Raw genomic sequence first — 11,743 nt, forward strand, 5'->3', positions numbered from 1 at the left:
TCATGCTTAATTTTCTCTTCTACCTCGACTTTAATATTTGTGTAATACATTTTTAAATACAAGTTTAGTGCATTTTGCAATTAATTGGTTGATTTGTTACGATTGTTTACTTGTTTAATTCATTATTAATACAAGTTTATTCAATTTACATGCATATTAAAGAATGTTCTTTTGTTTTCTACATTATGCATTCATATTTAATTCTCTTCTAATAGTTCAACTTTATTATGTTTGTAATACATTTTTAATTCAAGTTTAATTGATTTTGCAGTTTCTTATACCTCTTCATTTGTTAGATTATACTACTTCTATTCTAATAATTCAACTTTAATATGTTTGTAATACATTTTTAGTTTAAATTTAATTCATTTTGTAGTTTCTTATACGTCTTCATTTGTTACGATTATACTACTTCTATTCTAATAATTCAACTTTAATATGTTTGTAAATACATTTTTAATTTAAATTTAATTCATTTTGCAGTTTTTTTATACATTTCATTTGTTACGATTATATTACTTCGCTAATTAACTATTGATATAAGTTTTATAGAGCTTAGAATCATTGACTATTTTACGGAAAAAAAAAGAAAAAAGAGCAATATTGAGACAGAGCAACAATAAAAAAACAAAAAGGAAATGACAACAGAAAGGAAGTAAGAAAGAACAAAATAAAGAAAAGAAAGAAAAAAAAGGAAGCGAGACATAGAAAACGAGAAAGAAAGAAAAAGGCCAAATACATACGCAGGTCCCTAAAGTTGTTCGCGCTTTTCCCCCAGGTACCTCAACTAACCAAGATTCCTATTAAATCCTTTAACCCCCTATAATTTGATCCTTTTAAATATTTTTGGCTGATGTGGAGCCAAACGTGATCTCACGTCCTGTAAGCGCGTGCAGACGCTTTAAAAGTGCTGATGTGGATCTTCAACCACCCACCAACGATCTTCTTCCCCCTTTTAACCCTAATTTCTCCCATTCTTCCCTTATTTCTCCTCTTTTGTTTCTCTTCATCCCTTATTTCTCCTCTTTTGTTTCTCTTCATCATTATTTCTCCTCTTATATCTCTTTTTCATTGATTTCTTCTTAATCATTAAGTTCCAATGTCGAATTTATCTTCTTCATCGATTTCTTCTTCTTCAACTGCGAAGGTACTATGTCAATGTGGGAACGTTGTGGAAATGAAGACCTCATGGACGCAATCCAATCCTGGACGTAGGTTCCTTTGTTGCAAAACTTCAAAGGTAAATCAAATTCATTTTTTTTGTCCAATATAGTAAAGAATCACCTTATTTATAATTCAATTTTTTTCTTTAATTTTGTAGGCACGAGGTGGATGTGGATATTTTCGATGGTATGATGATGAAATGCCTGCTCAAGCTAGGAGGGTGATATGGGGTTTGTTGAAAAGAGTCAAAACATATGAATTGGAGAGGAATCGATCAAGAAAAGTATGGATAATATGCATCATCGTAGGGGTGATATTGGCTACTTGGATTTGTGTAACAAAATAATCTTAGTTGATTCATTTGTCTTCTATTAGATTCCTTCATAAAAGTATGTATGGTAGATTCTAGTGTTCTTTATGGGCAATTTAGATCGATTTTTCTATTGTAAATGCCTTGTGTTTTTATTGTAATGATTTAATTGAAGGAATGAAGATAATTTGTGCCTCAAAAGCAGTAAAAATTGATCATTCATGCCATTAATTTGCTCTAGTGAGCTCCAAGTTTCAAAGCAGTCAATACAAATTTCTGCTGCTAATTACACAACCAAAAAGTGACTTTTCTACATAAATTAGGCATTCTTTGGTGCACTAGATGTTCCACGCTTGTTTTTCCTTGACTGAGTGATACGTTGCAACTGTGAACCAGTGACAGCATCTCCACCATTCCACTTGAGTCCTCGAGGCTTATAACCAATATCAATATTTGTTGGAGATGCATCCTTATAAACTCTCGAATTGATAACTTTTTCTCCTGAAGTACCAGGCTGCATGGAAATATCTTAAAATGAGACTTTATATAGTAGAGTAAGAAATGAACAAAATTATGTATACACTTACATTAAAGGTTTGACTACCACTTGCATTTGTATAGATGCCAAATCCTATAGTCTTGGACCTTTTTTGTCTTCCTGTTGATATTGAAGCTTCCACAGCCCTTGGTTGATCAGGTTGCTGACTTGATACACCTCCAATGTTGAAAACACTGCCTCTTCCAATTTCACTGGCAGTGCCAGTACCTCTCCCAGTGCCTCTACCAGTGCCTCTACCAGTTCCTCTGTCAGTACCTCTCCCAGTGCCTCTCCCAGTGCCTCTGCATGTGCCTCTGCTTTTAGCAGGTTGTTGCTCTCTTCTAACAGCTGAAGAATCAAAACACATAGAACTGCCTTGATGATTGAATACTGGTGGCTGACTTGAGCTTGATGGTCTACTAAAAAGTGGTGGCTGACTTGAGCTTGATGGTTGGCTAAAAAGTGGTGGCTGGCTTGAGCTTGATGGTTGGCTAGACAATGGTGGCTGGCTTGAGCTTGATGGTTGGCTAGACAGTGATGGTTGGCTTGAGCTTGGTTTCCTGTTTGGGTAGCCTCCAGGTTGTCCCATTTCAGCCTATTAATACAGTAATAATAATTGATTATTGTAAATAATTGAAGCTTATTGTAAATGTATTAGAAGAGAATAATAACTTACCAATGTTGGACAAGATTTTTTGTTGTGGCCTACTTGATGACACAGTGAACATGTCATTTTTACTCCTCTTTTGGATAACTTTCCATACTTTTTTCTAGGCTCATTCTTTGCCTTTCTTCTGCACTTTGGTGGCCTACCAGGCATGACTTTTGGTTCAGGAGGTTCAATCACTACACCACTAGTGTGAGGCCACATTTTCATGTTTGGTATTGGCTGTAGAAAATGATTATAAGCCTTCAAAAAAGTCTCTTTCCTATACCAATGTACCACTTCATGTTCAGGTTCTATGCCTTTGTGCTGATATGCAAGCACAACATGTTGACATGGTATGCCCCTCAATTGCCATGTTCTACATGTACATGTCTTCTTTCTTATATCAACAATATGTCTGTATTGACCATCTAAGATTTCATACCCAATATCACCATTGAATCTAACTTCACAAAATCTAGCAAGATCTTTGTTCTCTTCTAGTACTAGTCTAGCCATAGGAGAGATATCTGAGATCCAAGTTTCAGCAAATTGCCTCATTGCAATATTTCTGTCCATTATCTTGTGCCTAATCTCCTCTAGCATAGTTATGATAGCCTTATGTCTAGCAACTAGTATCCAAGAATTAAAAGTTTCACACATATTGTTTTCAACAATGTCACACTTAGAATGCTCTTTAAAATATGCTTTGCACCAAGTAGTTTTTTCATAATGCAACAAGTCCTCACAAATTTTATTACCTAATTTGTTGAGTTTATCCATCTCATCTTCAAATTTCACTTCAAAACTTGACTTAGCACATCTCCAGAACTGTTTCCTTCTTTCTTCACCACTCCATAATTGATGCCAGTTGGACCAGATATGTCTAGCACACCTTCTCTGCTCACTATCTGGTAGCAACTCACATAAAGCTGGTACAAGGCCCTATGTAAGCAGTTGTAGCACAAACATTAAAAAGTATTAGCAACACAAGAAAAAAAATAATAGAACAAGATACAATGCAAAAACCATCTAACCTTCTGCATATCTGACATAACAGTCAGTCCATGTCCTGTGCCTAAGTTCAGATCTTCTATCAAGTACTTTAGAAAAAAACTCCAACTATGTTTTGTCTCTGTGTCAACAACAGCCCATGCGATTGGAAACATCTGTTGATTTCCATTTCTACCAACAGCAACCAACAATTCTCCCTTGCAAGAACCCTTCAGAAAACATCCATCAAAACCAATAATTTTTCTGCATCCTTCCAACCACCCCCTCTTCAATGCATCAAAGCAAACATAGAAGTAAACAAACAAAGTTTTTCCTGGCTGAGACTCTCTATCTGTCCTCACCCAACAGGAAGTACCAGGATTAGTATGTTTAATCATGTCTGCATAATCACACAATCTTGAAAATTCCATCTTCCAATCACCTAAGAACTCCTTGATAATCCTCTTTTTTGCCCTATGACAAACAGTTCTTCCAACATATAACCCAAATTTTTTTCTCACTAATTCCTGAATTTCCCATAATCTTATATATGGTTGACAGGTTATTTCATCCTTGAACTTTTCTGCAACAAACTTAGATGTACACAACTTGTTCTTGGTCGATTGAGGACATACATGCACAGGATAATAATTTTTGACAACAAAATCACCAGAATCTTTATCTATACTAGCAAACAGCAACCATTTACATTTCTTGTCCTCACATTTAACTCTAACTCTTTTTTTGTCATTAGGCTTCAATTTTAACCTAGTTTTATATTGACAAGAATAGTCTGCAACAGCTTTTCTAAATTGTTCAGCACTTTCAAACACCATACCAAGCTCAAAAATTGCTACAACACAATCAGGATCAAATCTTACCTTTTTACTTTTTCTTCTTCTTGGTAAATCAACACCCTTCACAAATTCTGAATCCAATTCATCCCTACTGTCTTCACTGTCCAATTCTGAGCTATCTATATATTGCTCATCACCCCCTAGTCTTCCAGTGTATCTAGCAGCCTTATTCCTTCCTATGTCTTCAAAGCCTCTATCAACACCAGCTGTTCCAAGCTTTATTTCCTCAGTTTGAGTAGGTTTTTTCTTTTTCACTTTGTTTCTCCTTTCATTTCTAAGAGATCTTAATTCTTCATCAACCTCAGAGTCATCCACATCAGGAATAGCATCCTCTTGAGAGTCATCACTACTTTCTTCATTTGATTCAGTCCATTCCACATCTAGATCTGATATATCTCCTGGCTCAACTTCCACATTAACATTTTCAGATTCAGCCTCATGATTCAACCCTTCACTTGCAGTCACATTTATATCTTCTAAGTCTTCTTCAACGACAGACCCACAAAGCAAACCTGTTGTGACCACTTCTACATCATCCACCACATGCTTTACATAAATGTCTAAAAAGTCACCATCTTTTAGGTCTTTGATGAGATTTACTAATGTTAAATCAGTGTCCACCTCAATAAAGCCATTTTTTGTGGGGTCTTTAACACAGAACCCACCAACAGTAATATACCCCAATTGTTTAGTGTAAAAAAGTAACTCGATTATTGAGAAGTGGTCCTTGTCGATATTAACATATTCCACCTCGGCTTCCCCTTTATAAGTAATTCCAGTTTTGTCCTGAATAAACTTACCACCATGATGAAAACGAGTTATAATAATGGCGTCCATAAGATTCCCTGAAACAAGGCTCCAAATTTTTCTGACAGTTATGAACAATAAAAACCAAAAAACCCTAACTTTATCTAGATATTAACAACAACAACCACATTGATACTAAAACCCAGTATATATCAATAAAAAACACAGGATAAACACATATATTAAAAACACACAACCACAACAACATGCTCGTCACTTACCTCACACTCGTCAACTCAAAAATCGCGAATGAACTCCAAAATCGTCTGCAATCTTCGATGATTCCTTCAACAAAATACTCGAAATCACTTTAAAATGTAAGAATTTCAGCTGTAAAAGTAATTGAAAATGAGAGATTCTTAGGGTTTTCTCGTTTAGAAACGGGTTAAAAGTGATTTGGGTGAAAATTGATTTTTAGGTTTGATGACATAATATGTGGCACTGACGTGTAATTTGGTTGGAGTGTATTGGTCAAAATTTCCACGTGGGGAAGGTTCATCTCACACGCCTAATTACCAAAAATAATTTATTGAAATTTGGCTCCACATCAGCCAAAAATATTTAAAAGGATCAAATTATAGGGGGTTAAAGGATTTAATAGGAATCTTGGTTAGTTAAGGTACCTGGGGGAAAAGCGCGAACAACTTTAGGGACCTGCGTATGTATTTGGCCAAAGAAAAAAAAGGAAATGAGACATAGAAAAGGAGAAAAAAAAAAAAAGAGCCAAACATTGAAAAGGAGAAAGAAAGAGCGAGACAGAAAAAAGGAAAAAAACTAAAAAAGTTGCTATAAATAATAATAAATAAAAAATATCGTTAAAATTAATAAATATTTATTAAAATATATCAATTTATATAATTTTTCCTTACTTTGACAAATATAATGCTTAAATATTACATGTTTGTTGTTTTAGGTGGAACTTTGTATAAAAAGAATACAAATTGATTGTAAAAAGAAAATAAAGGAAAATATAAGATTATTAGATAGTATAATATATTGAACATAAAATAATAAAAAAATTAACATGGCTTATACCAAATCAATCCTAAATGACATTTTTTGTATCGATCAAAAGATAAAGTCGTACGTTTTTAATCAAGGGAATAGTCACGTTCAATATGTTCCAAATGCTATGTTATTCTAGAGTGAATAGAAGCGGGTCGAATTTATATCGCCACAAAGTAATAATGTCATCTAAATTTAATCTAGAAAAAAGGGTCTGATATACCCCTCAACTTTGTCATTTAGAGTTGATATACTGTTATGAAAGTGGCTCATATATACCCCTACTTGTAAACAAATGGCTCACATATACCATTTTCCTCTAACGGAAATGAAAAAAAAAATTTAATCTAAATTTTTATTATTTTTTTCTGAAAAATATAATCTCATATGAGTAAATTTAATCATCGTCAAACATATTTTTTTTGACTTTTTTTTTATTTCAATGACTAATTTATAATTATTATTTTGATAATCAAATTTATTTATGTTTCACTAATATTCTTGTAAAACTTATTGTAGATGACTAAATTTTTTCTTCGAATACGAAATTAAATTACAATACACACAAAAAAAATAGTTAAATTTTTTTTTCTTTAAACTAAGGAACGAAAGAAAAAAACAAAATAAGAATAAGAAACTCAAATAATTATAATAAAAGAAGTCAAAAAATAACTTATGTATGAAAAAAATTAAATATGTCTTGAACTTTGATACAAGAATCATATATACCCCTAAATATTTTTTTTTTAAAAATTACAAGTAATAAATATAAATTTAAAACTAATTTTTTAACTTCCGTTAAATGAAGGGTATATGTGAGCCATTTTATAACGGCAGAGGTATATGTGAGCCGTTTGTATAACGGTAAGAGCATATATGAACCACTTTTATAACGAGGGGTATATCAGCTCTAAATGACAAAGTTAAGGGACATATCAGACCTTTTTCCCTTTAATCTATTTACTGGACCGTTCATAGGATGACGGTTCTTAAGATAAAGATACATTTTAATAAAATTCAAAAAGATAACAGTAAAGATATTTTAAACATTAAAATATGTTTGGATGTCATCTTGACGACGTGGATGTTAACCATTGGCCAACAAAATGATAAGAAATGTGTGCTCATTACTCATTTCATCTCAATGATAATATATACCCACCATCCTAAAAAGAAAGAAAATAAAAAATATCTTCTTCTTCTTCACCTTAACACAGAGCAAATAAAAATGGCGTCCATAGCTGGTGTTCGTATCACAACCCCAACAATTTCATCCGATTCACCCAAAATTCAACCCTTGAAATTCCAAACCCTAAACAGCCCATGGAAGAAATCAAGTCAATTCGGTTACAGGAGGATGTATGTAGTAGTACCCAGAGTAGTTCCGGATAAGAAGCTATCTGATTTAGTTGCGGAAAGTGTTAAAGAAGCTGAAGAAGCTTGTGCGGAGGATCCGGTGAGCGGCGAGTGTAAGGCGGCATGGGATGTGGTGGAAGAGACGAGTGCAGCAGCGAGCCATGCGAGGGATAAGAAGAAGGAATCAGATGTACTGGAGAATTATTGCAAGGATAATCCAGAAACTGATGAATGCCGCACTTATGATAATTAATTATGATGATTAGTAGCAGCTACTCATATCATGTCTTGTGTTCTTTTCAAATGGTAATCTGTTTTATCAGAACTTAAATCTTCTCTTATGTTATGTATGGTATGGTGTTTAATTATACCTATTACTACCATGAATTTCAATTTAATATGATATAGTTTGAACGATCGAATGAAAATTCATAAAGTTATTGCGATGTGATCAGAGCAGAAATACAATGTACAATAACCAGAGAGCTTTAGTTTAATTCAACAATTGTTCTCTACTAGTAATGCTACTTTCAATTTTCAGTTTACATGAATAAATAAAAGCAACTTTTACAACAACAAAAAAGAAGAAAACCCAATGATCAATAATCATGTTATCTGAATCAGCTTATACAGTCCAATCACCAATTTAATTTTACGAGTACCTGCTATCTCCCATCAATCAAATAAACGTCACAGATGGGAAGATATATCACTAGTTAAACTCTTACAATCAAATGACAGAAAAAAGAGTTCTTTGTGGAAACTCTTTGCCCTATAAAAGCATTGACATCCAATGATCAAAATAATTAGAATGGAAAAAATAGGATAAACAAGTCCACAATATCACACACAGCAATTATTCATAGAAATAAGAAGGGCCATCTCATTCATAGTACTCCAAAAGATGCATATAACATCCACAGACTAAATAAAGTCGACAAAATATTAAAAACAACAAACTAGATATTCAGATATTGATAATAGGCCAAAACCAACCATTACTAGTCAGAAACAAAAGCTACATTGCTAATATCAAACTAGATACTTAATACGCTTAATCTCTTGTAAATCATCAGACCAGCAGCTCAAAACTGGAACATATCAGAAGCAGTGATAGGTTGAATCGGGCAAGGCAGTTGCCATGGCTCCAGCAAAGTGTCGGGAATTTCAGGAATGTCCACAGGAAATCCAGTAGTATCAGCCCAAAATTGGGTGAGTGAGTTCAGTGAATTCAACCGTTCAGTCAATTCTGCAAGCTGAGCCCTCAACACGTTGTTCTCTGCATCAATGGAACGATAGTTCCTTTCAACAGAATCAATCTTACCACGGCAGATACTGTTCTGGTTCTGCAGCTGTGTTGTTTCGCTACTTAGCTCCTCCAAACGCTGCTGCTTCTTCATCCGTGACCTCTTGGCCGACTCACGGTTGGATTCCATTCTCTTCCTTTTCCTTTCGTCGAACTTTGCATACCTCTGGTCTGCATCTGAACCAGAACTCACCAATTGCGGAGTCGAAGACATGTCTCTCAGGCAGATTGGATGAATGATTAAAAAAAATGGAATAACAGGGAACTATGTATAATTTGTTAAAGCACCAAACTTTTGATAGTGTGGCTATGGAATTTGTAAATTAAACTGGAACAAGAAAATGATGAGGGCTAGTTCATGAAAACACGTAGAACCAGTAAAGAAAGACTACTGAGAAAGAATGCAGAATCCGAACTCGACGCATGCGAATAGAGAATGACATGAAGAAATTTTGAAACTAAGAATCAAACATTGGAACTTTGTAAGAGACCCCAACCAATCTTCAAAGAAACCAAATAATTTCCTGAGTGGAATATCCAAAATCCAGACAGCAAACGAAAGTATTCACAAAAATGATCTGCAATCAAACACAACAGACTATATTAGAGAACTTCTCAGAAACGCGATCAAAAGGCCAAAACAAAATTCAACCACAAAAACCACAATAAAATACGCTCTGCTACTCAACAAAATTCTAACCATTAAAAGATTTCTCAACTTAAATTTTCAAATACAACAAAAACAACAACAACATCAACAACATATAAGTGTAATTCCACAAGTGGGATCTAGGGAGGGTAGTGTGTACTGTGTACAGACCATACACAAAATCCTTCAAATCTTTCAACAAGATTAAAAACTAGTTTCCAAATCCTTTTGGATTTTTTAAAGATTTGGAAATTTGAGTTTGAAGATGTTCTATAAAGAGTTCTTTTTTTTTTTTGCTGAAAGAGCTCAACCAAATTACTGTTTTTGCAAACCCTAAAACAAATGTCACTAGATTAAGGCTCACCGAATCAATTGATATCAGATGATTTACCTACTAAATAAAGTTCATTTTGATTCTAATCCCGTAAAAGGGGGTAAAGTTCTGAAGTTCAAACTTGTTTCTCTTTCTCAGTTAAAAAAGTTCATATCTTTATGAGTAGATCCATCTACTCTTTACCATCAATTCAACACAAATTGGAAAATCATCAAACAAGACAAACAGAAGAACTTTCTAATTCCTATATAAAGGGGTAAAAGTACTAATGTTCAATTTTTTTTCTCTTCTCAGATAAAAAAGTTCAAGACTTTATAGGCACAAGATCCATCTTCTCTTTACCATGAACACAAATTGGACAATCATCAAACAAAACAAACAGAAGAACTTTCTAAACCCTATATAAAGGAGTAAAAGTACTAAAGTTCAAATCTTTTTTCCTTCCTCAGATAAAAAAGGTTCAAATCATAAGATCCATCTTCTCTTTACCATCAACACAAATTGGAAGATCATCAAACAAAACAAACAAAAAAACTTTCTAATCCCTATACAAAGGGGTAAAAGTACTAAAGTCCAAATCTTTTTTCTTTTCTCAGTTTAAATAAGTTCAAATCTTTGTAGGCATAAGATCCATCTTCTCTGTACCATGAACACAAATTGGACAATCATCAAACAAAACAAACAGAAGAACTTTCTAAACCCTATATAAAGGAGCAAAAGTACTAAAGTTCAAATCTTTTTTCCTTCCTCAGATAAAAAAGGTTCAAATCATAAGATCCATCTTCTCTTTACCATCAACACAAATTGGAAGATCATCAAACAAAACAATCAAAAAACTTTCTAATCCCTATACAAAGGGGTAAAAGTACTAAAGTTCAAATCTTTTTTCTTTTCTCAGTTTAAATAAGTTCAAATCTTTGTAGGCATAAGACCCATCTTCTCTTTACCATCAACACAAATTGAACAATCATCAAACAAAAAAGCAAAATCAAAACAAACAAAATAAAGAAAGCAAAAAAGGAAAAGGGGTAAAGGATAATGAAGCTTACCTTTGCAAAGAGGGAAGTTGTTGAACCAAAAGGTTGAAAGAATGTTATAAAGGAGTAGAGAATGGGGTTTATATAGTGGAGAAAAAGAAGCTTTTTGAGTTTTTTTTTATAAAATTATTTTAACATAGGTGTAATATGGTTGGCTATAGGATGACAGCTAATAAACCTACTAATATTAGGTAAGTTTCTTCTATCTTTCCTTGGGAGTATATATTTCTCTTAATTTCAAAATATTTTTTTATTTAATAGTACATGATCCCATGTTTTTATTATGCCTTGAAAATATTCAAGTCTCCAATATCAAAATAATCTATTTCGAATTTATTTGTCTTAATTTGATCAAGTAAAAAATAAATTATTACTTTTTTAAATTATACTCCCCTCCATTTCAAAAAGAATGATCTGGTTTGATATGGAACAAAATTTAAAAAAAGAAAGAAGATTTTTTAATCTTATAATTATAAATTAAAGTTATATCAAATGTACCACAATGTTCTTTAATCTTGTGGTCTTAAACATGCCACGTGGAAAGTAAAAGTTAAAATATTACCTAAAAAGAAAAAGAGTCGTTCCTTTTTAAACATATTAAAAAGAAAATACGTCATTTATTTTTAAACGGAGGAAGTATGATTTTAAATATATCTATTACAAATAAAAGCTAATATATTATATGAAAAAAAAAAAGATTAAGGTAATGTATCCATTATCTTTTAAATTTGAATTATGCAT

At 32.9% G+C, this 11,743-nt stretch overlaps 3 protein-coding genes and 1 long non-coding RNA gene across 4 annotated transcripts; 2 read left to right on the forward strand and 2 right to left on the reverse strand.

Annotated features, from left to right (window-relative positions):
• Window positions 1–751: 751 nt before the first annotated feature.
• Window positions 752–1,685, forward strand: LOC107022534. Its single transcript, XR_001457124.2, has 2 exons — window positions 752–1,240; window positions 1,322–1,685. It is a non-coding gene; the product is annotated as an uncharacterized LOC107022534 (long non-coding RNA).
• Window positions 1,677–5,363, reverse strand: LOC107022536. The gene is made up of 4 exons (XM_027917560.1): window positions 3,696–5,363; window positions 2,689–3,603; window positions 2,062–2,607; window positions 1,677–1,988 (listed from the first exon to the last, which is right to left on the reverse strand). The coding sequence occupies exons 1-4, from the start codon at window positions 5,343–5,345 to the stop codon at window positions 1,794–1,796; spliced, it is 3,306 nt and encodes a 1,101-aa protein (XP_027773361.1). The 5' UTR covers window positions 5,346–5,363; the 3' UTR covers window positions 1,677–1,793.
• Window positions 5,364–7,469: 2,106 nt separating this feature from the next.
• LOC107023320 (calvin cycle protein CP12-1, chloroplastic) lies at window positions 7,470–8,159 on the forward strand. The gene has a single exon (XM_015223976.2). It carries the CDS (start codon window positions 7,549–7,551, stop codon window positions 7,927–7,929), a length of 381 nt encoding a protein of 126 aa, XP_015079462.1. The 5' UTR covers window positions 7,470–7,548; the 3' UTR covers window positions 7,930–8,159.
• Window positions 8,160–8,532: 373 nt separating this feature from the next.
• On the reverse strand, window positions 8,533–11,162 carry LOC107023321 (bZIP transcription factor 53-like). The gene is made up of 2 exons (XM_015223977.2): window positions 11,015–11,162; window positions 8,533–9,560 (listed from the first exon to the last, which is right to left on the reverse strand). The coding sequence occupies exon 2, from the start codon at window positions 9,194–9,196 to the stop codon at window positions 8,762–8,764; it is 435 nt and encodes a 144-aa protein (XP_015079463.1). The 5' UTR covers window positions 9,197–9,560; window positions 11,015–11,162; the 3' UTR covers window positions 8,533–8,761.
• Window positions 11,163–11,743: the final 581 nt, after the last annotated feature.

The sequence above is a fragment of the Solanum pennellii genome, chromosome 6 (genome assembly GCF_001406875.1).
Source record: "Solanum pennellii chromosome 6, SPENNV200".
NCBI classification, from domain to species: Eukaryota; Viridiplantae; Streptophyta; class Magnoliopsida; order Solanales; family Solanaceae; genus Solanum; species Solanum pennellii.

Coding starts and splice junctions, on each gene's coding strand:
- LOC107022536 (XM_027917560.1), bottom strand. CDS start 5,345: ATGGACGCCATTATTATAACTCGTTTTCATCATGGTGGTAAGTTTATT. Junction 3,604..3,695: donor TTATGTCAGATATGCAGAAG/GTTAGATGGTTT, acceptor CTGCTTACATAG/GGCCTTGTACCAGCTTTATG. Junction 2,608..2,688: donor AAAAATCTTGTCCAACATTG/GTAAGTTATTAT, acceptor CTGTATTAATAG/GCTGAAATGGGACAACCTGG.
- LOC107023320 (XM_015223976.2), top strand. CDS start 7,549: ATGGCGTCCATAGCTGGTGTTCGTATCACAACCCCAACAATTTCATCC.
- LOC107023321 (XM_015223977.2), bottom strand. CDS start 9,196: ATGTCTTCGACTCCGCAATTGGTGAGTTCTGGTTCAGATGCAGACCAG.